This window comes from Acipenser ruthenus, chromosome 25, assembly GCF_902713425.1.
Source record: "Acipenser ruthenus chromosome 25, fAciRut3.2 maternal haplotype, whole genome shotgun sequence".
Classification (NCBI taxonomy): Eukaryota; Metazoa; Chordata; class Actinopteri; order Acipenseriformes; family Acipenseridae; genus Acipenser; species Acipenser ruthenus.
Genome location: NC_081213.1, coordinates 25,023,161 through 25,048,556, shown reverse-complemented (window position 1 = coordinate 25,048,556; position 25,396 = coordinate 25,023,161). Strand labels below are relative to the sequence as shown.

Below are 25,396 nucleotides of genomic sequence, written 5' to 3'. Positions count from 1 at the left end.
AAAATGCAAGGGCAAAAGTACATTTTATGAAAGGAACAAAACCCCTATTAAAACTTGCAAGGAACTTGAGTTTTATGCAAGCATTGTAAGTTAGGTATTATTATAGTAAATGATGGTTAACCATTTCTCTGTCGCTCCCCGAGCTGGCTTCTCATGGGCTCCCTGAGTGATGTAGGGACAATCCGGTTTCAACAGCAGAGAGCCTGTATACCTTTGAGAAATGGCCAAACGTTTTGCATTGTCTAGAACTTTTAGGATTGAAGCAATTAAAAAACAAAACTATATGAACATAATTTCGATCTTTATTTAACGCCATGTAATCAAAGAAACTACAAAATGATATTGCAAAATTCTGCCGGAAGCCAGAATAGCAGTACAGTATGTCATGTTAGATTTCGAAATGTCACATTTTTCAATTGTTGTCACTTTTTGAAGTATATGGGAAAACTACAAAGCGGTGTGTAATTCAATATGTTAACATAACATTATTCAGCAAGCTTCATTCAACTTTATGAAGCAAAATGTATTAATTCTAAAGGGTGATGCAAAACTTTTGGCCATAGCTGTATATAAACAAACAAACAAACTGTAAACTGGTCAACAAGGTCTGCTTCCTGAGCAACATTCAGCGAACAGAAGGCTAAACTTTAGAATACTGTGGGAAACAGACTCCAAAGTATGATATTTCAGTGTTTTTTTTAACAAGAAAAGCTGACTGCAGGTTCCAGGTCATTGTATTGTGTGAGTGTGTGGAAGCGACAGGGAGGCAATGAACACAAAACTGGCACGTCTTACTGCGTTTGCTTATCAGCTACTTTTCAAGGTCTCCTGTCCTCCCCTGGAAAGCGGGAGACATTAAAGTGATGTCACTGCCAGCCAATGAGTGGAATGGTGCTGTAGAGGCAATCGATGCAGCTCTCTGCAGTAGGAGAGCATGGCTGTAGATCCTGAAGGTCTCTGCTTTCTATATAAAAAATAAAATAAAAGGTTGTGAAGTGGAATGCTCTTGCTGTTACATAGCAGGAAGGAGGGGGCTCTTAAGTGTTTTGTTTTGAGTACTTCACCAGAATTCAAAAGAAGCCCAAAGTGCATTGCTCCCAAAAGGCTTTAAAAACAAAGTATGCGAGGGAGGGGGAGCACATTTGCTGTCTTTTAAATGTTATACTTTTTAAGTAAAAAGACAATTGAGGCAATAATGCATGAACTATTCAGGTGAACAATATAAATGTATGAAAGTCACAAATATGCAATTTGTTTAACACTCGTGAGGGTAACGTCAGCATCCTAATTGTTAGTCCTCTTTGATTATGAACCACGTGGTGTTGGTGAATGTGGGTGGGTTGATAGCACTCAGTACCTTGCTGTAGTTGCCTGTTGGAATATTCAGTTTGCATAACAGGCAAAATGTCCCAATGCCTTTCAAAGTATTTACTATTCCCAACCACTGAAACAGCAGAGTGAAATGTAAGACGAGGAAAGAGGAAGTGGAAGGGGAGGCGTGGTACTTTAGTGGTCTGCAATACATTTTTACTAAACTTACTTTAGGTGGTCCCATTTGGTATTCACTTAATAGTGATGTGAATGCATGCATTCCTCAATTCCAGCAGTCTGTGCAATAACACTGTGTAACAGCTGAGTATAAACATACTGTGTGTGATCTTCCTGATGGACAGCAAAAATTAATATTTCTGTAAAACTCATCTCAACTGCTCATTCTAATTTGAGAAGAGGAAGTTATTCAACTGGATTAGATATCTGGGAGGTTGGTTTACTGCTGTGACAAAATAAAAATGTATTTTCTTGGCAAATCATATTTAGTAATCTACAAGCTGATAATAAAACACAGTACATTGTGAGAATACATTTGGTTTTGTGTAGGCGTCATATATTTAGGGCTTGAAATTTTCTGGTTTTATTTTTGATCACATTTAAACTAATTGTGAGCCAATTCTGTTTCCTAATTAAACTCAGAAAAGGCTATTCATTATAAAACAGTGTCACTTGTTTTTACCTTCATATATTGACTGATCCTGATTCTGTTTTGCTTATGTTTTATTTCAACAGACATGACAAATTACGTTAATTGCTCAAAGCTGATCCTAATTGCATTTCATTCTTTTCAGCATAACATATCCAGTATGGAGTGTACAATGATCAGTCCATCATTTAAAATCTCCTTGATTTGTAGGAAAAATAAATAAATAAAAATAATCAAACAATGACTAATTAATATTTAAAAAGGGGAGGTAGAAATTTGGAAAATAAAAACGGAAAGTTTAAGCCCTACATATGTTTTAACCAACATGGACATTAAAAAAAAAAAGGAACAAATGAACATTTTATATCATGAAAATGTGTTCTGACTAGCAAGCAAGAATCAGTTTCCTGGCATAGCCAAGTGCGGTCTTGTTGCTGTTCTGCTCACAGGCTTGAACTCTTGGCAACGCCTATCATTGAAGCACAATGCAGGGATAATACTGAAACCTGAAATCCCTCAATTACTGAGTCCACCTAGTTTCCCGCATCAGTAATATAATAGCTGAAAACCAACATCAGATAACAACTTTCTTCACCTTCTGTACAGCAGGACATCCAGATGTTTTTTTTTGTTTTTTTTTTAATATAGATATGCAACTCTATGCTTGTCTGTGGTACACCATTATATCCAGATATATATATATATATATATATATATATAAAGAAAAATGCCATAATTTCAAACCGTCTAATAACACTTGAATTGGGAAATTGGGAATAAAGGAAAAAATGTATGTGTCTTGGAGATGTTTGCTGTAATTTGCTCCTCTCTTTAAATGCATTTCTTCAGGTATGTAATTAACACAATCTGTGTCTTGCACAGTTCACTGCACAGGTTGTATTTTCTAATTCCTGTCAGTGTAGTCTATTAAAGGAAATGTCCCTTTAGCATCTGCCAGTTGTTATGCACAGCTTATCAACTCCTGTCCATCTAGCTGTACTGCATTAACCTAGACTGGGAGGACTCTGAATCATGCCTGCTTTTTTTCTGATGGTACAATATCTTCTACAAGCAGGCATGCTTGCAGTAAAATGGACTGCAGTCAAGCCTGATAAAGCAAAGTTGGTTTGGCCCAGTGATTTGTCTTACTTGGATTTTCCTGGAAATATCTTTGCAATGCCAGACTAACTTCAAGTATGTTTACTGATCTTCAAGATATCGACTTGCATTTTGATCTTGCATACCAAGAGTGGTGTGTGCTTTTGGGATGAAGAATTTTGTTGTTGGTTTGGTGGAATCTTCTTTTTTGGGGGGTGCTATTTTGATTAAAATTTTCTGCAAGAAATAAAACAGTTGTGCCAGTATTGTATGTGATGGGAAAGGCTGGAAATTACCCTCTTTATTTTATGATCAAAAAGAAGTGGTTTGTTTCTGTGGTAATTACTGTATTTGCACAGGGATGAACTACTTCAAGACATAATAGCTGTGTGCTATTAGCAAGACATACCACCAGCCTCTTGTTTTTAGATGGTTCCTGGTAGCCCACTTAAGTGTCCAGGAAGACAAACAATTCTATGCAGCACTTCATCTTATTATAAATAGTTTGTGAAATGCATGTCCTAGCCATCACAGACAGGCAACTTGTGGTGAATTATTTAAAACACAATGCAGGACTACCTGTTAATGGAATATCAGTGGGTTCATGAAAATTCACTTTTTTGCATTCGCTGGAACGGAGTGCTCTGGTCATTCTCTGGTCGGAGGCACTTGATCACTCCCATTTGTTTGAGTTCTGTTTCATGCGCTGACTGCCAGGTGCTGTTCATTTGTTTACTGAAGGTTATTCTTTGGGCACTGACCCTGGTGTGTACAATATTTTCCCCATGAGGCCAGAAAATTGGAGTGTATTACAGGATAATAAGGCACCAATTTGAAAAAAAAAAAATCAGTCAGTGTTAACAATTGGTTAATAACGTGTTTACCTTCTACCACATGGACAAACATAAATAAATAAATGACTCTTACATTGAAGACTTGCCAGAGTTCCACAAACTTTTTAAACACTAACATGTGGTAAGCACTGCTTTCCTTTAAATCAGTAGGTATTTTTGGAGTCCACATCGCTTTCTCACTTAGAAAATAAAGCAGAACTTAGAATAAAAGCATAACATTTGACACCTTGTTGATGCTCTGTGCATTTTGAGAGAGGTTTTCTTTTAGTCTGGGAAAGAAGGATGCCCCAAGTGCTTCAATGAACTAAGCCTTCTGAGCTTCCCTAAACGTGCTTGGCAAGGCTGGGATTTATTATTTTGCAATACAATACAATACAACTCAGCGGTCTGTATAGCGGATTCCGTGAGCAACTCAAATCTCCAAGTCTTAATGTATAAAGAAGCCCAGCAGCAATTTAAGCCCACGATCAGGATAAACCAAGGGAATAAGTAGGTTTCAGTCAGATTCCAAAGGGAACAGATAGCCCTGGCTCCCTGGGACTAAAGCAGGACCCTGGTGATAGCAGCAAGCAGACCAGCCTCTGTATCAATAAACTTTACGGTGTTTTTTTTTTTTTTTAGTAAGGTTATTGCTTTTGAATTTTGGTATTAACTTGCATAAAAGCATTTAATCTCGAAATGTTTTCCAAGGTGTGGTAATCTACATAGAGGGGATGATAAATAAAACTCTGATAGTGTTCTAGTGATCTGTAGGATGGCTTTAAGGTTGAATTACGCATTAAGCTTTTGCTTGTGATACCAGGGTTGGCTTTACAGAAACACATTTAAAAGCGTTATTGAAGAACATGTAGGTTCTATAGGTATTACTGGTATGAAAAATGATCCTAGGTTTTCAATAACCTTTGACTTTGTGGTCAGTAACTGGTGAAAGGCATGCTTGACAGAATACACCTTTTGTCTGAACCATTTAGTTAGTTTGAAGCCAGACAGTTAAGTTTAACTATTTTTAAGCAGCTTGTATTTGTCTTTTTAGTTTATTTTTAGCAGGTTTTTAAGGCCTTTTTTCAGGCTTAGGCGTAAGATGGTACAGATAAAAACATAAGAAAGTTTACAAACGAGAGGAGGCCACTCAGCCCCATCTTGCTTGTTTGGTTGTTAGTAGCTTATTGATCCCAGAATCTCATCAAGCAGCGTCTTGAAGGATCCCAGGATGTCAGCTTCAACAACATTACTGGGGAGTTGGTTCCAGACCCTCAGAATTCTCTGTGTAAAAAAAGTGCCTCCTATTTTCTGTTCTGAATGCCCATTTTTCTATTCTCCATTTGTGATACACACCTATAGCCTGTGGAGCTGATATAATTGCTTGAAAATATTTGAATAATTTGCAGTAATCTTTCTCTATGAAACATAATAGCGCAAGCTGCAACAGAACATAGGGTGGCAGGAGACAATTACATACAGAAGGATTTCTTCACCTTCAGAACTGGGTGTTGAGTTTCAGCAGATCATACCAGTGAGGTCATGGTCTGGGGCTTGGAAGTGTGGAAAGTGCTCGACACATCATTTATCATCTTTTAAAAGCATTCGAGAGGGATTCATTGGTTCAGTCAAGCAACACCTGACAATCTGGTATGAATTTCCCCATTACTCGTATCAGTCAAAGTGAAGCCATCCCGTTTTGTTGCAAACTGTACAGGAGTTGAGCGTCCATTGCCATAAAAAGTTGATCGGTAATTTCTTGTCAAAAAATACCTACACCTAGGTTAAAAATCATAAGTATGAGAAATACTGCAGTGTTATTACTGTAATTGTAGTAGAAGTAAAAATGATACATTGATAATAAAACATATATTATTTACAAGCAGGGCTTCCGTCCGGCCACAGAATTATATTTTATTTCTGAAAAAGAAAAATGTTCATATTAGACCCATTTAAAAAATAAATGGACACATTCCCATAAACACAAACTATTTTAATACAGGGAGACAACTAACCAAACGTTCGTGCTCGACTAACAAGTAATCCTCACACATTGGGTTTGCATTAAGGGTGGGGAGTTAAATGTGTGTCAATATAATATCTATACATATTTCCACTGGGAAAGGGCACCTTGTGTAATTGTTAAGAAAGCTTCCTTCTCCCTTTCTGCCTCAGGCAGTGCAATACTGGAATTTCAGCTCTCATCAACACCAGTATACCTGGCATTCCGGGATGTCTTTGTGCCCCAAGCGCACGGATCTTGCTTGATTCGGAAGATTGCATCTCATTACAAATCTGAAAGCGTGTGGGTTCTGTTTAACACAACAACACAATAATGAAGCCGCACTTGTTTGTGTGAACTCTTGATTTCTTTTTTTAATGAAATGTCTTGGACTTCCAAGCTATCGATAATGATTTGTTCTTCATTCTACTACAGTACAACATCCCTTGGAGTGACAATTTAGCTCTTGTAGCACTTGCTGTTTCTGAATAATATTGACAGTTTACTTTTTTGAATTTGCACCAGAGCAAAAGTATGGTTGTGAAGCAGTGGCTTTGTGGTCCCCGAGAAAGCTCCTTAACCGCTGTACAAAAGGATCTGATCCCCATTTCACAACTTATTCTCCAACACATTGTTTCACCAGCAGGGGTCAGCAACATCTGAAACAGAAGTGTGTCACAAAACACACTGCATACACAGGAAGGATTTGGTTCTGTAAAAAAAATCCAAAAAGAAAACAAAGACGATATTGAAGAAAGGAAATACTTGGACAGACTAGGAGTGTCTCTCAAGCAGACAGTTGGCAACTGATCTAACAGAATACAATGGGAATAGAGGAATAATGTTAAAATGCTTGTAAATAGTTTGTGTGCCAAACAGTGGTGTTGGTATTAAACAAAAATAATACCCTATGCAACTGTTGGAACATTAGAGTTACCCTGTAGTTGTGCCAGGGGCTATGGTATACAGACATTACATGTACAGTAATTCATTACTCAAACAGCTTTAAAGTATTATATTTATCAGCAGTCTCTGGGAATGTTAAGGTAGAGTTAAGATGTAAATTATGAGGCGGGCCACACAGGTTATAAAAAAAACGTGTATCTTATAATTATACTACTTAGCACGCCCTTAGGCTTTTACTGCAAAACATCATTACCTGTCCCTAACTTGAGGTACATTTCTTCAACATTTATCTTATATACTGGATGAGTGTCTGTCAGAAATCACTTAATCAGTTTTTCAAAATTTCAGTCATTTTCCATTGCTTTACACTCTTTCTAATTACATACATACTTAATAACTCCCTTAAGTAAAGAATCGGGATTAAATGCCACTGATAAAAACTGATACCACCAATGTTTAGATTTTTTTAAATATATGTGCATGTACTACATGTAGTGTTTTTCATTTAGACAATTGATCCAAATTCACAGAAACCGATTCATAGAATAAAAGTAAAACAAACAGTCACACATTTGTGATTTCATTTGAAATTGCTAAAATCGGCGTAGATAGTGAGAATTCAATTAAAAAAGCAATATACTTAAATGAACTGTATTTCCCCATTTACGTGCAAGTTAGACAGAAAAATAAGGAGGAGGAGCTTATATTAGTTTGTCTTAAACATATACAGAAGGATCATGTATTTTCACGTTAACTCCTGTGCTTTTTTCAAAAAGGAAACACATCGTTTGTTTAAAATCTGAAAATAAGAACACAATGCCGACCAATTTAATAGCTTCTACACCTTTCTTGCTACAGCGGTGAATGCTTTGCTCTGGGTCATACTGATGGGTTTGCTTGTTAAATGCCTTTTACAAATCGGTATTTGTCTTAGTTGGAAAAAGATTCTAGTTAGCTTTGTATACACAAAGCATTAAATAACGACCAGAATTGGGATCTGGACACAAGGCTCTTGTTGAAAATCCAGTCAAGTTTTAGCGCTCTGTCAGTTTGATGGACTTTAACCTACCACTCCTTCATGGGATAACAATGTGCACATATTCTGATTGCAGCCTAATGCAAATATCCTTGGACATGGCTTTGTCAAGTGTTTTTTTTTTTTTTTTTTTTTTAAAGATGCAAATGAAATCCATTTGCATCAAAACGACGGTAAAATTAGAAAAAATTAAAAATAAAAAAGTCTTTGTTATTATGCAAAGCAGTTGGAAAACAAATAGTTGTCCGGCTTTGCATCGAAGGTCAGAGTCCAACCAAGAGGGCTTGTTTGAACCTTTCACTGCAAAAACTCATGTAGAATAAACCCATTCTTCCACAGTCTTAGTCTCACCAGGGAAGAAAGAAAGTGATTTGATTTTTTTTGATTAAACTAAAATGGAAAGTTTATTTTTATTAGTTTTTTTTCCCCCAGAAGTGTGAAAGCTTTGCCTTTTTGCTTACATTGTTTACAAAGCAATATATCTGAAAGATGATTTATGTTTCATACATTTAAACAAAAACAAATAAAAAGATACCTTATCTTAGTACATGCAAAGAAAATATTCTATAGAGCTATCTTGGCACAACATGACATACATTGAAGAGGTCCGGAAGAGAAGATTAAGCAGTAAAAGGTTAGAGAGAGCCGACTGGTGGGCCAAAGACCTTGGCAGTTGAGTGAGAAGAGTTGGTTCACAGGTTTAGCTACAAATATAAACCAGGTACAACAGAACACTTTCATTCAGACTACACGCATTATTATTATTAAAATCAGTTCATCTACTTGTGCACAGGCAATTTAAGATAGTCTCCATTCATTGCTCAGGAAATGCATTTTAGTTTAAACCAAAACGTATGTAAATGAACATATTAGAAAATGGGCAAGTTGGGTCACTCCCTCTTAGCTTGTAATAGGATCCATGTGAAAAGCTCCTGATCTGCTTTCTCTCTAGGCAGCACTGACAAGCCCCAGCCAGAGCTGACAATCGTTTTAGCACCCAGTTGATACTCTTCTTGGTTTTTTTTTTTTTAATTGCTGCATCACTCCTTCTTTGAATAATTGCTGCTCTACCTGTTTTTATTGGGTTGATTGACAGATTGACATACAATTATAATTATTGTGAGGTTCTTAAGTTACTGAAGTAAAGAATTATTGTTCAATACAGTGTCTCTAAGTTGACACAATTTATCACAATAAAACCGTTTGTACTCATGAAGGAGACTTTGGATAGATAACTATCGCTTTAGAGAAATAGGAGCATGATGCCTGCAGTACGTGTGTTTTCACAGTACGGTTTTGTCGGTCTTCGCTTTGTAGAGAAACGATTTCCAGCATGCTGATAATGCATGCCTGGGATGATCCTTGGTGATCAATGTAAATCTTTGTGTAAAAGCAAAAAAAAAAAAAATGGCCATAAAACGATGCTTAGTGCTCAGTTTTGATTTGAAATTGATGACACTACAGTCCTTGTTAGACTGCTTCATCTGTGCGTTGTCTTAAAGCTATTTAATTTACAATCAGATATCTTTAATTACAGGTTTGCAGAGACCCCACACCCTTTAGTCAGACTGGCATGACTAGGCCTTCAAAGGCATCATTGTTTTGTATAATATATATATAAATTATTTCTCTGATTTAACAATTTCCCTCGGGGGATTTACTGTGAAGCCTTCAGGCAACGCAAAGAATAAATAAGAGGATCTGAAGTCAATCTACCATCAAATCTCACAAAAAGATTTAGTCTTCTGGAAAATGTTTCCAGACCAAACAAGTTGATTCATTTTCATAAGCTTCCGCCCTGTGACTGTGGAGGAGATTCAGTACAATATGCCTCTTGTTCCTAAAACTGCATGCAGATTATATGGTATAGCAAATACCTTTTTTAATGTTTATTTTTATTTTACTGAATAAAAAGCTGACCTAGATTTTTGACCGTCTCTATTTTTGTTTATTAGTATTATTAGGCTTTTTATCCAATTGTAAAACTTTTGTTACATAGAAGTCATTGTTTATAAAAAAAACACAATTCACAATCGTTGTTAGGTACTTGGAAACATTCACAGAGTGTTTGCTGGGACTCGATTCAAATCTTAAGCAATCTATCATGAGTGATAAACAAAAAAGGAGTGTGTGGATTAATATAATGCTGTCATATAATACTGTGGGATTTGAATTATTTGAAACAGAGCCACAGTCCCAAGTCCATAACACACAGAACAAACTGACGGTTTATGAGCTACAGTAGAATGTGAATATTTTATTATCCTCCAATTCTATGCAACTTGGAAACAATAACTCTGGTTGTTCACTAATGAGAGTCACACATGAATGCAGATAATAGGGGCAGATACTTTATAAACTAGTAAAAACATAAATCACTTCTGTACAGATCTGGGCTTTGCTTTGCATTTAAAAATAGATAAAAGATGCGAACCCTTTGAAGGTAGGAGTTTAGACTGATAAGATATTAATGAAAATGCTTGTCAGTTTTTGCGTTCTGATCACTTTGTTGGATATCAATTTGCAACATATTTTGCTTATTAAAGACTGCTTGACATTGCTCCTTGGAAATAGATTTATTACATTACACAGAACAGGGCTAAGTGTGGAATGCATAAGGAGGTTAGGGTTTTCAGATAACCCTGATTTTTACATTGGATAATATTTTACATTGTGCTGCACCTGGTGAGACAGTGAAGGAAGAACTTTAGACTGCAGGGTTACCTAAACAAAGGGAATGAGTAGAATAGATAAATCACCTACTGTATCACGGTGGAGGTATGAAGATCAATCACTGTTTTAGATCATTAAAATAAAACCCACGGCCATAATTGACCACACATGATTGTTTTTTTAAAATTAATTTCAATAACTTTGGGTTGTGGGGTTTGTATCGTTATAGCTGAACATGCTGTAGCTGCTACCTCACCTGCTTTACAGGTTTCATGCTGTTGGTGCATTGCAGATGTTGTGCACTTATTATGTAGTTAAACGCAGTGTTCACAGTGTGAACATCAAAGGGGCTGGATAGCATTTCATAACACAAACCTGCTGCATGTTGACGGGAGCGTTTATAGTTTATAGATTGGAGAAGGTTCCAGTGCAGAGTGAGATAGACCACGTGGTGAACACAGAGAAACCTGCAGGACAGCTCCCCTCCTGATTAGGAGCGAGAAACTGTTGAAGGGCGGCCTACAGTGACGTTTTCCTCTTCCCCCACAGAGAAGGTTCAAAATGTCATCATAGGAGGGAGGGAGGGAGACAGAGAGGTGAATGAACTCTCATTTAGCGTCTTGGCTAGGAGCATCGATTGAATTTGTTTCACACATAGAATTGTCACGTAGTTAGTAAAAGTCTTTTTCTGGTGCGATTTAACAATTTTTTCTTCACATATTTCAGTTTTCTGGAACTGATACAATGTCTAGTTTAATAAGCTTCTGTGTTAAAAAAATAAAAAATAAATAAAACATTTGGCAGAAATTGGCTAGTTGGAGGAACATGAAGATGCTTAAAGCTCCCAGAGAGGATTTCACACTTCCCAGACTTAAAATCGAGACTCACTGAATATTGCAGGTGTTCAAGCCATACAAAGCGCTGTAGATTCAAGCTATGCTGCCAGTCAGGAGGACATCTTTTTTTGCACCAACGTTTTCAAAAATGCAATAATTAAATAAACATTGAAGGAGGGGGGTTTGTTTTCTTTTTCAGTGTTTCTTTTTTTTTTAAAGATAGAAACATATAAAATCAAAATGTATAGTGATGAACGATGAAAGATAAATTCCTGAAAGTATGTCTTCAGTTAATTGTGGCAGAGAGTAGGATCAAGTGGCACAAAGGTTAATTATTTACTTGATGACTGCACTGTGTATTTTTAAAAAAAAAGTACAATTGGTGCGAAATAAAAACAATTTAAAGACTTCCTATAGGTGTTCCATATTCTTCTCCATACACCCCCAGACAGGAAGTGGTTAGAAATGTTATTATGCCGAAACTTGTTTTGGGGGAAACTATTTGTGCCGGAGTGTAATCAGTTTTTTCCTTAAAATAGCAAAAGGGAGGTGTGAGAATCTATAATACAGACACTTCAGTCATGTGTGCAACAATGGCAGCACATTAGCGCTGGTGACTAGCTCTGAGTAAGCAGGGAAAAATCCCTTACTCTTTGTTATTTCACAGGTACTGTCAGCTACATATAGAGGGCTGAATTCTCAAAGCCATTTACTCCAAATCATCATTGGTGAGTTTTGTATCTGAAAGGTTTTAGTGATTTGGACTTCTTTGCTGATCAGTCAGTTCTGCTGGAAAGGTAGGGAAGGGTTTATTTTTTTTGTAATGTATGTTTTACCCATTTGCTAACTATTCACTAGTTATTAAATTGTGAAATAACAGAGTGCATGTATTCAAGGTTAATGTAAGGCAATAGTGAGGGGAGATTTTTTAGTTGCAGATGTGATCTTGAAATCTGAGCTAGTAACGCTGCTGTGGTAGGGTCTGTCAGGATAATTGACCATTAGGGAATCAACCAGCTAAATGTTTTTTGTTTTTTTTTCCCTATTAAAAACATTGAAATACTGTATAGATTACACAACAGGAGTGAATATTTAATTTGGGCTTACATCGTGGAAACGTAAAGTACAGAAATATTGTGAAATTGTCTCTTTTGCTTATTGTTTCTGAACTCCAGGTGGTGTATCCATTACAAAACGTACTTACAGAAAGCTGTCCACATGAATGTTAAAAGTTCTGCTCAAGGTACCATGCACAATAATAATTTTCAAATTGCAAGGCATTCATTAAAAGCCAAAAAAGCACTTTTTTTTTTTTTTAGCAATGGGTTTATATATTTGTACTCTCATAACTCGGGGTAAAACGGTGCAATGGTTGTTTCAGTCAGCGCTTGTTTGTATTTTTCCTTATTGTTGAAGTGAATGACATCTCTGAATCATCTGCTTCCTGTTGGCCTGTCGATTCATGCACACAGACTGAAGCAGAACCGTTCAAACAAGTTGAAAAAACAGACAAAGAACGTCTATGGCCATAAAGCAGTGAGGAAGCAGATACATATGCAGGAAGTGAATAAAAACGATTACCGCTGAATATCAGATACCCTATTTGACAATGAAACACGCGATTTTCAAGAACCCACTTCAGCTGCCATTCCTCAAATGATTCACTTTGTCTTAGCTCTCAAAACCGAATGCATAATATTTAACCAATTAAACTGTCGACCCTGCCTGCTTTCCATTTAATAGGTAGCTGTTCCAGTTGATAGTTGAGGGAGGCAAGCTCAAAGTGGAGAATGTGGTTTTGCAAAGCAAATGAAACCCTTTTTTGGAATAGAGTAACTGTAGATACAGTTGCGTCTTAAATTACAACACTTGAATTAATTACAAACTAATTTAAAAATAAATAAATGCCCCTGAACCATACTGGACCCTCGCACCATGTTCCACTTTAACACTTATTTAAATGTATACTGGTGGTAGTACTGTGGTGTAGAGGGTACACGTTGCCCAGTGGAGTGCTGGAGCTCTGGAGCTCTGGTTTTAGCTAAAGGTACCTGTATATATCATGTACAGTACATTTGGTGCGACAGTGGGTATAGCCATAGATTTAAGAAAAAGATGGGTGCTGAAGCAGAGTCATCCTTTTTGAAAATGATAAAAGGGAGTACATTTATTAATATCCCCCATATCATAGAATAATAAATGAACGAAAGGCAGATGTCTTTCAGAGAATACCTGTGGGAATAATCCATCTGGACAGTCAAAATAAGACCTTTCCACCAATCGAAAAGCAGACGAGAACTACAGCATTACATTTTCATCTGAGTAGTTGTGCCAGCTTGTGGATTTTCAGTAGCTTATTGTTCAGAAGACCCCCTCCCACATTCTAACAATGTGTTTATTAAACTTAACAGTGTCAAATATTAAAATCCCTGGGGATTTAAGATTAACCAAACACTCGATGTGTTTTCTGTCATTCATGCTAGTTCTCTCACGTATCAATCTTTTCAGCATCAGTAGTCGGGCTGTACTTAATTGTAGGTAGAGTTTCATTGAGATCAAACCATTGTCTTGTGTGCGGACTGCCAAAAACCTATTAACCTTGAATGTTGGAAATAACATGCCTGGCTTGTAACTGATCAAATCATATAATAATCCGTTTCGCTATATTGCCTGGGCTCTCTGCTCTTACCATGAAGCAAACTCATCCACTTAAAACTAATTCTGCCTTGATACTTGTGTCTGTTTTTACCACTGCTGATGGCTAGTGAAACATACTACTGAAAAAGATCCTAACATAAGAATAGTGTCAGCCTGGTAAAGTATGTATTAAAACCATTGCAGTTTCGACCTGTTTATTTTGAAGTACTGTGCTGTATATTTCAAGGCTACCCATTCTATTTGACGGATGGGGTCTGGGCCTTTTGCATGCTGACAGAGACAGTCCAGTTATACACTGTTCGCTGGTCGTTGTTTTCTCCTTAAACTGCCCACAATTTTAGACAATGGATTGAGCAGCTCACTGAATGGAGGCACTGTTCTGTCTTGGCAATTCTGCAGTGTGTGTGAAATTTGAGACAATGGCTCTTTAAAGCCAATGAGAACCCTTTTCTTTAATGCTGAGCAGAAGTGGGGGGGCTCAGACTTAATAGACCCCCACTAATCCCTTTTGCAAGTCAAGTGAGAGTGAAGTTCTAACGAGGTCTGTAATCTCGGTGATGAGAGTGAAGTTCTAACGAGGTCTGTAATCTTGGCGATGAGAGAGGTCAATTGAAAAAGCACAGAATTAGTTGAAATAGTCCTTCTGCTGCACTATTTTGTTTCATCCGTGAATTGCTTTTGTTAGGAGATGCATGAAGGTCCTTAAAGGTTATCAAGGTTTAACGTTACATTCATAAAAAAAGGGGTGGGTGAATGGGTCGAGCACCATGTCTTAGCAGTCGGGAATCAGATAACTGCTTTGAAAGTTAGACAGTTGTGGTATTGGGATGATACTGTATGTATCTTTACATGTTTAATGAACTCAATCAGATATTCAGAGGTACAAGAAATTAGGTCAATGAGATGGATGGTTTCTCCAGTTTAGCAAAGACATGTAGCTGAAGCATTGTGTCTACTTAATGTGTCATTGTTGTTGGTCATTTGATTGGCGACACAATTTCCAGCCGACACAAATGGTTATTTATTTATTTTTTCAGCTTCATAAAATGACTCCCTATAGAGGCCAAAGGGGTGCTATCTATCCATATGTATTGCTAAAGTCTACCGGAAGTAGTACAGCATGTTAGATATCAGTTTTTCACTATGGAAAAACTGCGAAGCGTTATGCAATTCAGTATGTTAACATAACATTATTCAGCTGGTTTCAGTTTACTTTATGAAACAAAATTCATTAATTATGTAGGGCGACACACATGCATACATATATATATATATATACATTATATATATATATATATACATTATATATATATATATATATATATATATATATAAAATGTGTGCAGGTCCTCAGCCCTGCCGCAATCCCAAATAAGAGAGACCGCAGCCAAGAGTAAAACTCTGGGGACCAAGGTCTTGAAGCCATAGAAACAACACGAAGCAGTTCGGCTCCTTTCTTACTTTTCCATTGTGGCTTTTTAAAAATGTGCATGTTTTTTTTTTTGTTTTTTTTTTTGTTTGTTTAAAGCTACAGTACAGTAGGTCCAGGTCTTTAAAACAAACTTACATAAAAAAAAAATGATGAGCAAGTACTGTAATGAGATTAACTCCTTCTTTCTTTGTGCTTAACATGATCAAAGTTATCTCAATGTAAGAGGCCTCTTGGGCTGTATTGCAATATTATGAACGAGATTCTGAAGCAATTCTGAAGCAAAGTAGATGACTTGCTTAAAAACAACAGGTTTTAGAAGAGAGAGTTGTGTGCGTCATACAGGGAGTGTGAGTTCCTGGTTGTGCCAGGTTGTTTATCTTGGCTCCGATGCTCCCAATTTTAATTCAAAACTTGAAAGAAAAAAAACACACCACCTAAGTGCTCATTCTTCCTTATTACCTTAACAAAGTTGTATTGCCTGCTGAAAAACAGATGGCCAGCACAGACTCAACACAGCCTACTAATGTACAGTATTGTGTACAAAAAAAAAAAGAAATGGCATATTTGAAATGCCCCGCATGGGTTACGAACGATATCTGTTCTTTTAAACAGTAGACATCTGTTTGCCTATTGAGGGTTATTTAATTGTATATATTGTTGGGATTTATTATACTCCTCACACCCAAATAAACCATAGACAGGATCACAGTAAATGTGTGTATACTGTAAGGGTGCATTGCACAAAAGCACCCCCACTTCTGTTCCAGCCCTCCTGCACATCTAGTAGGTGGTCAGATCCAGGTGGATGCATGAATGCAGAGTTTAGTGTATTGTAAAATGTTTTTTGTATGGCTGAGAATGTTAACCTTATTCAAGAAGAGTCTGGCAAGTCCTCCCAGCCCCCACTGACATATATGGAAAAACGCTGTATCAATAGACAAGAACATACATGTATTTTTTTTTTAAATACGCCATTAACAAGGGTTGGGCAGTTAATTAAAAAAGATACTACCTAGTTTTCAAATATGAGGGTGGTTTACAGTAATTTTGAAAGCAAATTGAATTAAGGCAAAACATCTACAAAAAAAATGTATTCTCCTAAAATCAGTATTGAGATTATATATATATATATATATTGTGCAGTTTAAAAGCGTGTGTGTAACATGGCTGTTTATTACCTGTGGGTTTGTATTAGGTCTACATATTGTTTACATGTTTAGATTATGTGAAAAGAACCTTGCTTTGAATGTGGTTCCTATCCTCTGCAGTAGCATTAGTTTGCTAATTGACCTTGTATTTTGTTACCTTCTCTTTCAAACAGCATGCCAGCTTGTCGCCTCCTATTCAAAGAGTCTTTCACCAGACCAGCAGTTTTGTTTTTTATGGGTCGTTGCCCTGTGTTGAGTTAACACCTGGCGAAGAAGAAAGGTTTCAGATTTAATTCATGCATCAATATTTGCTTTATCTTGGCAGTTGTCAAAGTATCGTTTTTAATTATTAGCAAAATCGCAAACCAAGTTTGATCTCCAAACTTCACAAATCCACCTCCAAATACGACTAGCTGTGAAACCGTGTTTGCCACACTGCTCACTCTTACAATAAGCTGCCATAGACTGACTTTGTAATTATATATTTCTGCTGTACCAAACCACACTTTAGTTGTCTTTTCTAAAAATCTAATTTACTAAAAAAAAAAAAAAATGGAGTAACTGTTCCACTAGAGGGCAGTATAGTATTGCTGTGGCTTCTCCTGAGAGAAGCCACTGCTGTTCAAGCTGCAGTCGTGGGTAATAAAGACAAAACATGTTGGAAGTTTTTTTTATAACATATAATAGAGGATTGAGTCTTGCTGTGATTCCCAAAGCCTGCAAGGTCAGTAGTGTGGTGTAGCCGAGACCTGGGTGACACAAAGACATTTTGAAGAAATGAAGAGATCTGGATTATTGCCCCCCTCCCCCCCCCCAAAAAGGTTTATTTAGGGTTGCCATCTCGGAGGTACATTCTTTGCTAAATATAAAATTAGGGCCAGTGATTAGCTATAGACAATCCCCTTTTTTAATTCTTTAATTTCCAGAGAAACAGAACCTTTCTTTCATGTAATTGTAGTTTGTAGAAACTGTCATCACAGGAGTTTCACACAGCTCCTGAGCTTTAGCCACAAGATTCCTGGCTTCCTGCACTATTGTCATGTAGATCCAGGCCTGTCACCTTACAGATAAGGTTCAGCTTACCTATGGGAAAGTGAAAACTCCACCCCCTCGACAAAAAAAAAGGCTATTACTGAAGAGCCTGCTATTAGTGGGTATGTACGTTTCACATATCGGACAACCTGGCATTCTGTTTCAATGCCAGGTTCTCATTGTAAATGACAATGTGTTCTCAATTGACTCACCTGGATAAAGGCTTTGATTGATTGTTTTGACCCGAGAAACAGTCTCTCAAGTGCAATACCAATATTTGTCCATCAGGCGGTGCCAGTTGCTTAGTAGAACTCCCTTTTTAGTCAAAGGTAAACAGTAGGTGTTAGACACAATATGGGGTTTAGTACACCTCTACTTCATATATAAAATTGTCAATTTTCAAATTTAAAAAGGAGTTGTACTATAACTATGGTTTTAAAAGCCATTTAAAAACTTTTATTATCTTTTATTTTCTTGTTCAGATTTTAATTTGGAAGACGCAGAGATTTTAATTACAACATAAGAATTGTTCACTGCATGTATTGTAGTTCAAACTCAGTGATCTAGCAACAATCAGACCACGTGACCTAAAGATACCAGGATGCAACAATAGATCTATAGCATTATACAGCATTTCAAATATTTGCATATCCTGAGTAATGCGTTAGTCTGGATATTTGAATAACTCCATAGAACCGGTATAACAAGCAGAAAAGCAGAAAATCATAGGCGACACAGCTAGCGATTCGTTCCCATACATGTGTCCTGAATGACACCAGTACCTTCAGTTGTAAACTATCATAAACAGTCCAGTAGTTGACTGCATCACAGGCCCTTCCAAGCTGTGTTTCATATAGAAACAGGTTTCTTGCCTGCCAGTCAGAACAAATATCTTTAAATGTGCTGTCACACCGGGTGGAGGTCTTCTAAATCATCCTCCAGTAATGTCTAATATTTACTAAACTGTGCAGCAAGGATATAAAGTGTTTGGATTACACACTGAAAAAAATCTTAATAGTTATTTTCTGATCTCTTGAAAAGACTGAATATAAATCTGGTTATTCAAAATAACTACACCGAGAGCAACTGTATGTGCGATACCTTTTATTTCAATAACAAACCAAAAAAAATGTAATGTTTTGTAAAAGGGAGAGCTAGGAAAATATCCTGATTCTGCCTCCGCCCCCCCAAGGGAACTTATTAAAGTAAACAATATATTCTTCTCTCTGCTGAAATGTTTAAGGTGACTTCTTGGAAAGTTTCAGCACTGGGGGAAAACTATCAGTAGTTATCTTATCAGTGCACTTTACTGTGCCTTTAGCAACATGTGCAGTGTTCTTACACGTGGAAAGTACACTATGGACTCAATTAAACAAAATCCCCATAGCAGATCCTAATTCCCATGCATTACTTTGCCACCTCACATTCTGTTATTTTCAAAAGGATTAACTAGTCTAGTGCTGCATTTTACATATATTTTGAAACGGCTTCTCCTTATATTTCTCTGATAGCATAGTCTTTGTGCTGAGGCGTGGACAGTATTAGTGTTGAGGCATGTACAGCATTCAGACAAAATGCAAGCCTCATGTCATGATACAGTACATCTGTTTTATGTTTTTGGTTTTTTTCACCAAAAGAATCAAGAAATAAATATATTTTAAAGCAAACTGGGTTTTGTGTGTGTTGTTTGCTTTTATTGTATGTTCTTTAAAATAATTTGCTGGGACCTGGATCTCATGCACAGTGCCTGTGGAAATGCACAGAATATAATTTGCAACGTGAACTGTAAGGAGATACTGCATCCTTGAAAAGCCTTCCCTGTATTTTTTTTTTTTTTGCAGAGGCAGCACGGTTTCCTGTCGCACAGAGTTTCGACACAGTCCCTCCTTGCTTTTCGCCTCCCTCTTCCCCCCCCCCTCCTCTGCATTTGGAGGCTGATCTTGGGCAGAAAAAAAATCCCTGACATTTGAGGCGCTCCAGGGATTTAACGAGCATGCTCAGTGGCTTGAGCATACATAGAGGAAACTGGTTTACATACGAGTCATACCAAGCATAGCCTGCATGTCAATGCAGTTAACTTGCAGCGGGCTGTGAGGAGAACTGTCTCGTCTCTTTTGTCCAGAAACAAATATCTGTCTTTTCTTTTCGAAGATATACTAAAGACAGTTTATTTCAACAGTTCACCAAAACCGCGGTAAACGCACTGAAATACAAAGTCTTCAGTCCTTGAAGGGTTGAAGTTTTTTGTTTTCTTTTTGTTTTGTAAAAAAAGTTAAAGGCTGGGCCTTTAGCTTATAAGAGAACTGATCTCCGTGCGCTCTGTCTCACTCTTTCGGGGGAAGGAAGCAAACAAGCTGGTCTTTTTGCTAGCCCAATAAATGCATTTTACGACAATGGACCTGTTAAACTTTCAGTACCTGGACAAAATGAACAACAACATTGGCATTCTGCGCTATGACGGTAAACTTTTCTTTCCAACTTATTTTACTGTAGTGTAATTTATTATTATTATTATTATTATTATTATTATTATTATTATTAATATACAGTTTTATACTCCTGTTAATAATGTGTCAATATTGTACATCTAAATAATGACCCGTGTAAGTAAACTAATTGCTTTCTAAAACAACATTTTGAAGTTATTTATTTACTGTATATTATTAGTCATAACAACAAAACAATGTCGGTCTGGGATCATGTTACTTATATAGGCTGTTCATTTTAGGACAACAAATAAATAAAAGTGCATTTCATAGTTTCTTTGTTGCATCTTGAATAAGACCGCTGCTATTGTTACAAAAACTATCAGCGACTGTAGACAAAAACTGTAAACTGTTAACTTGTTGACTATCTGTACACTGACATCGTAGAACAGAGAGGATTAACACAAAGATTCCACAGCTTGGTTGAGGATTGTGACGGCAGTAATAGCAGCTGGGGGGGGGGGGGGGGGGTTGTGCTGGAGTACAGACTAGATCTTTGTTTGACTTATCATTTCCTGGGCAGTTCTGTAGGGAAGGGGGAGTAGGGGTTTGAAGATGTTGTTTTACTCCTGTGTCTGGTGCAGCAATAGAACAGATGACGACCCCCGACCCCTCCCCCTCTCGCCTCCCCAGAGGGAGACAAACAACAAAATTAATGAAACCCTTAAAGTCAGTACACCTAATCCTAGATAACACATTTGTAAACTATTGTGATCCATCTAGAGTTCTGGTGGGCGTTTCTACGTGCAGCTCTAATACAGTTCAATGGCTTGGCTCTCAAATGGAAAGAAAGGCCTTACTGAACTAATTCACTTTGGCAGAAAGAGGTTTTTTTTTTTTTTTTTGCTTGAACTGCACACACAGTTGCTGGATATTGTTTCCAGGGCAGAGCAGAGATGCCTTTCCAAGGTTACATGGAAAACAAAGAGAAAGGGTATTCAAGTCACTGTCATTGCAAGGCAAGAAGCTGCCATTAGAAAGACTGCAAGGCAGTAAATCAGCCTTTTTGGAGTGATAAAAAATAAAAATAAAAAAAAAGTTTCTTAATCCTGGTTTGTTGCACTTTGGTGTGCTGCAGTTGCTTAATATCTGGCATTCCCTGCTTCCACAGCAATGAATCATATGTTTGGAAAACTGTAGGGGTAGCTGCAAAAACACACACATTTTTTTGCAGCTATGGTATTCAGTCTTTTACAGCCTTCCAGACTATATGTGCAGATTTCTTTAATGGGAGTTATTTTATTCTTTCATATTGGTATCATGAATTTAAAATGCTGGAGAGGTGGCTGTATTTTAGTGTTTTGTAGAAGGTTTGGTCCGATTATGTAGAAACCAAAGGGAGTTAGGTCAGACAATAAGACAACATGATGTATGATCTGGGGAATTTTCTCTGCCAGGTATAGACAGACCCACATTTAGTAGCATGACTGATGATCCACATGTCAGCCCCCATCAGAGAAGAACTGATTAAATAAATCCAGGGTCTGTAGTGGGGGGCAAATTAGCACTGTTAGGTGTAAAAAAAAATAAAAATAGTAGGTTTATTTGAGTTTTTGGTTGTCACTGGTGTGCTACACAGTATTCATGTTTTTATTAATTTTTTCTTGGCAATAGATGTTCTTATTAACAAATGTTACAATTTGTATGAAGTGGGCAGGGTTTTAAAGCATGTGGCACTTACCAGGTAGCAGGCGGACACCCTTCTCATCGAGGTATGGAGAGGGGGACCCCCACCACTGGGAACAGAATTAATATGGTGCATTCTGGCATATCTTTGCATGGCTTAAGCATGTGCTAGACTAGTAGTCTGCTTGTAATGTCTGACAAAATACTCCATTAGTGTAGTGAAGGAGCGTTATTTCAGCACTGCTCACAGCAAAGGAAAGATCAACAAGAAAAACAGACACTTGGAGCATCAAGGCTCCTGCAATACAAGACTGGCTGAAAAAAAAAAAAAAAATTAATAACTAGGCAGTGCACTCCAGTGGTTAAAGTCCAGGGCTTGTAACCAGAAGGTCATCGATTCAAATCCCACCTGTGCCACTGACTGCCTGACTGTGCAAGTCCCACCTCCTTGTGCTCCGTCCTGCAGATGAGATGTTAAATCAATATCCTATTTTAAGTGACTCTGCATGCACAGTTCACAGCCTACCTCTGTAAAGCACTTTATGATGGTGGTCCACTATGAAAGGCGCTATACAAAAAGAGATATTTTTTTACCAAAATAGTCCTATTCAGATGTGGTCTCTGACTTGTCATCTGAAGGGAAGCCAGGCTTCTGTTCAGCAGTAATTCCTACTTGTCGTGCTTTTGGGTTTCAGTGGGAGTCTGAGTGCTTGGAGACAGGAAGTGCATGCAACCAGTTGTGCAGCAGCATACAAGTATGGCAGCGGCCATGACACACTTTCATTCTGTTTAAAAACAAAGATCCCATGCAGTACAGCAATCGAGAGCTATGGAAAATTACAGGAACAAGACCCAAAAGTGGGAATAAAACCCAACTGGACAGACTTATTTATTTAACTTGCATATAACTGACAGCCCCCATCAAACCAACAACAAATTTAAACAACCAAAACTTCCTACCAATATCCTTGGTTTCTATAATATCCCACAAGCCAGCCAGGATGTGTAGGTTACTTCCTGTGTCCTCCAGCAAACTGCATCAGTTCTTCCCTTGTATGTGTAATATACGCATTTTAGTTTTCTTTTTGTTAGAAAAGAGAGGTACAAATTTCTCTCCAAACTTTTTCTGCTTCCTCCTCCTCCTCCTCAGATATCCCTCTCCTATTTGTTGTCTGCTGTCAGCTGATAAGGGCTCAGCTGATATCCCATCATGCCTTTCTTCTTAAAGACGCACAGTCTCTATACATGAGCCCCCCAATTTCTATGAGAAGCACCTATGGACACATATTTTTACGATATCATAGCAAAAGGAATAAGCTTTCTTTTGGTGCATATGTATAGCTGTTATGTACTATATAGCACCTTACAGTATGATAACACGACAAAAAATGGACAATTATTATTTATTTCTTAGCAGGCACCCTTATCCAGGGCAACTTACAATTGTTATAAGATCTCGCATTATTTTTAGATACAATTACATTATTTTTTTACACATTATTTTTACATACAATTACCCATTTATAGAGTTGGGTTTTTACTGGAGCAGTCTAGGTAAAGTACCATGCTCAAGGGTACAGCAGCAATGTCCCCTACCTGTGATTGAACCCACAACCCTCTGGTTAGGAGTCCAGAGCCCTAACCACTACTCCATACTGCTGCTCTGATACAATGATAATACCCGAAAATAATCTTAATATTTTTTAAAACCCTGGGTGGTAAAACATTGCAACCATGACAAAATCAAGGGTAGATTTATTCAGTAACCCATAAATGTAACATGTCAGTATGTGTTACAGGCAAAGCCTAAAATACTGGCGCTCCATGTGATCTTGGAAAGTTTTTGTTTTTGAACATTCCGCAACACAGAAAATGTCACCATGCTTATTAAGTATAGTTTTAATGGGCTCCATTCTCTTTAGAGGCAAGGAAGCAAGAGCTCCTCCTGTTTTTTTTCTTTTCTTCTTGATGGGCTGAGAAAGCTTGTGCAGCTGAACCATTCTGTACCAGCCTCCTGTTCACAGCAATCAGTTGTCAAATGACAGCAACATGATACGGGGTGCATACCAAGCACAGACATCTGTGTTTTTTGTTTTGATGTAAAAAAGAAAAAGCAGACCAGAGCTTAAACACCCAAGTCTTGTGTGAATGCAACACAGGTACAGTATACAGACCCAGAATCTGTGTAGTCATAGTAGTATAGTAGCAGTCGTAGTAGTTGCTGTAGATCCATAGTTGTGTAGTTGTGAAAATAGATACAGCTTCGATTCCCAGTGGAAAACTTGACTCGCTCACTCGCTTGCTGATTATCACTGGAGTTCATGTTACAGAAAGCTGTTGTTGATGACAAGCTTTAAGGCATTTGTGTGGAGTTAACAAACCTTTCTCAATAGCCCTTCCCCGTACAGCATGCCCAAGGTAAACCAGATACAAACCATAGTCTTCAAAATATCCCTTTTAACACCTGGAATTCCCCCACTTCTCCAGCGTTGGGTGCGCTGTGACTATTACAGTGGCAAGCTTCCTTACAGCCAGAAATGCATAAATAATTCCTGAGTAAGCAGCAGTGTTTTTGCTGTAGATTGGTGCCACTGTGGCAGCTCAGTTGTAGTTCCATGATGGCCGTAAGAGATGGCTCATTTTGAAATCTGCATCTGCAGGCCTAAATTTACAGTGATTGCAAATTAGCATGAAGTCAGCAGAATTAAAGTCAGATAAGTAGTACCATACTTCAGTATTGGAATTTAGATATTCGATATCTGGGAAGGTTTTGCTCCTCAAAAATATTTTCATGTGGCTCTGAAGTACATTTCTAGGACAAAGACAACACTTCTGCCAATGACCCTTTTACATTTTCTTCTTGGGTAACATTTAGCTTATGTTTTTATACTTTTTTGGCATATCATGCTTTTACTGTGTTCACCAGCAGAATTTTAAATGCCATCTTGTTTCCTGATTTGGCCTGTTTGAAAAATGATAAAGATCTGGTGGAATTTTTATGTTTGTTTTCTTTCTTCAGATGAGCTGACTTGTAGTTTTATAGCTATTTCTTAAATCTTCTAAAACACAATTAAAAAGTGCAGAAAATGTAGATGTGAAGAGCTGTCGTTACATTGTTCCAATACAAGGATTACGTTTTTCAAACCATAAAAGATTGTTATGACTAGTGTCAAATATTTTATGACCTGCAAGCTTTGTAGAGAGGGTGGAACACTATTTCCATCCCCACTCTTTAAAAGATTTACTACATATTGTGGCTAAGTGGTTCGGCAAATTTATGTCTCTAACAAAATTGTTCAAAATGCCAGTCTTTGTCTCACTGAGAAGGATTAAGGGCCTGGCTAGGAGAGATTGGATAACTGAAAACAAATTAGAATAAAAAAAAAACATAATTTTTATATGGCATCCTGTTATGTTTTGTGTGAAACAGTTGCATACTGAATTCCTATGGAAACCTATTGGGAAGCTACATACAGATGGTACTTTGTCTTTTAATTTTTTCTGGCAGACTTAATGTAGTTTAACATATGCAGGCTGACTTTGTGCCAGGCAACGGGAGGACGATTTAAACTATTCCCAGCCAAGTAGGGCAGTTATTTCAAAACATTAAAGCTTTTGTAGGCAAACATCAAGTTACAAAAACACTATAGGC

General features: G+C 37.4%; 1 protein-coding gene and 1 long non-coding RNA gene across 6 annotated transcripts in view; one reads left to right on the top strand and one right to left on the bottom strand.

Annotated features, from left to right (window-relative positions):
* Positions 1-25,396, top strand: part of LOC117414062 (transcription cofactor vestigial-like protein 4) — a 46,333-nt gene that overhangs the window by 4,045 nt on the left and 16,892 nt on the right. The window contains exon 1 of one of the 4 annotated variants that reach the window (XM_058999816.1): positions 19,606-20,092. The exons of 2 other annotated variants lie outside the window; for them this stretch is intronic. In XM_058999816.1, coding sequence (XP_058855799.1) covers positions 20,011-20,092 — 82 coding nt within the window. In that variant the 5' untranslated portion in view covers positions 19,606-20,010. Of the gene's footprint in view, positions 1-19,605; positions 20,093-25,396 lie in introns of those variants that run through there. One more of the 4 variants, XM_058999817.1, reaches the window with a different exon arrangement.
* LOC131701512 (uncharacterized) lies at positions 329-22,883 on the bottom strand. Of its 2 annotated transcripts, none has more exons than XR_009308842.1 (3): positions 22,705-22,883; positions 16,758-16,864; positions 329-964 (listed from the first exon to the last, which is right to left on the bottom strand). It is a non-coding gene; the product is annotated as an uncharacterized LOC131701512 (long non-coding RNA). The 2 variants fall into 2 exon arrangements; XR_009308843.1 differs by lacking the exon at positions 329-964 and adding an exon at positions 6,425-6,623.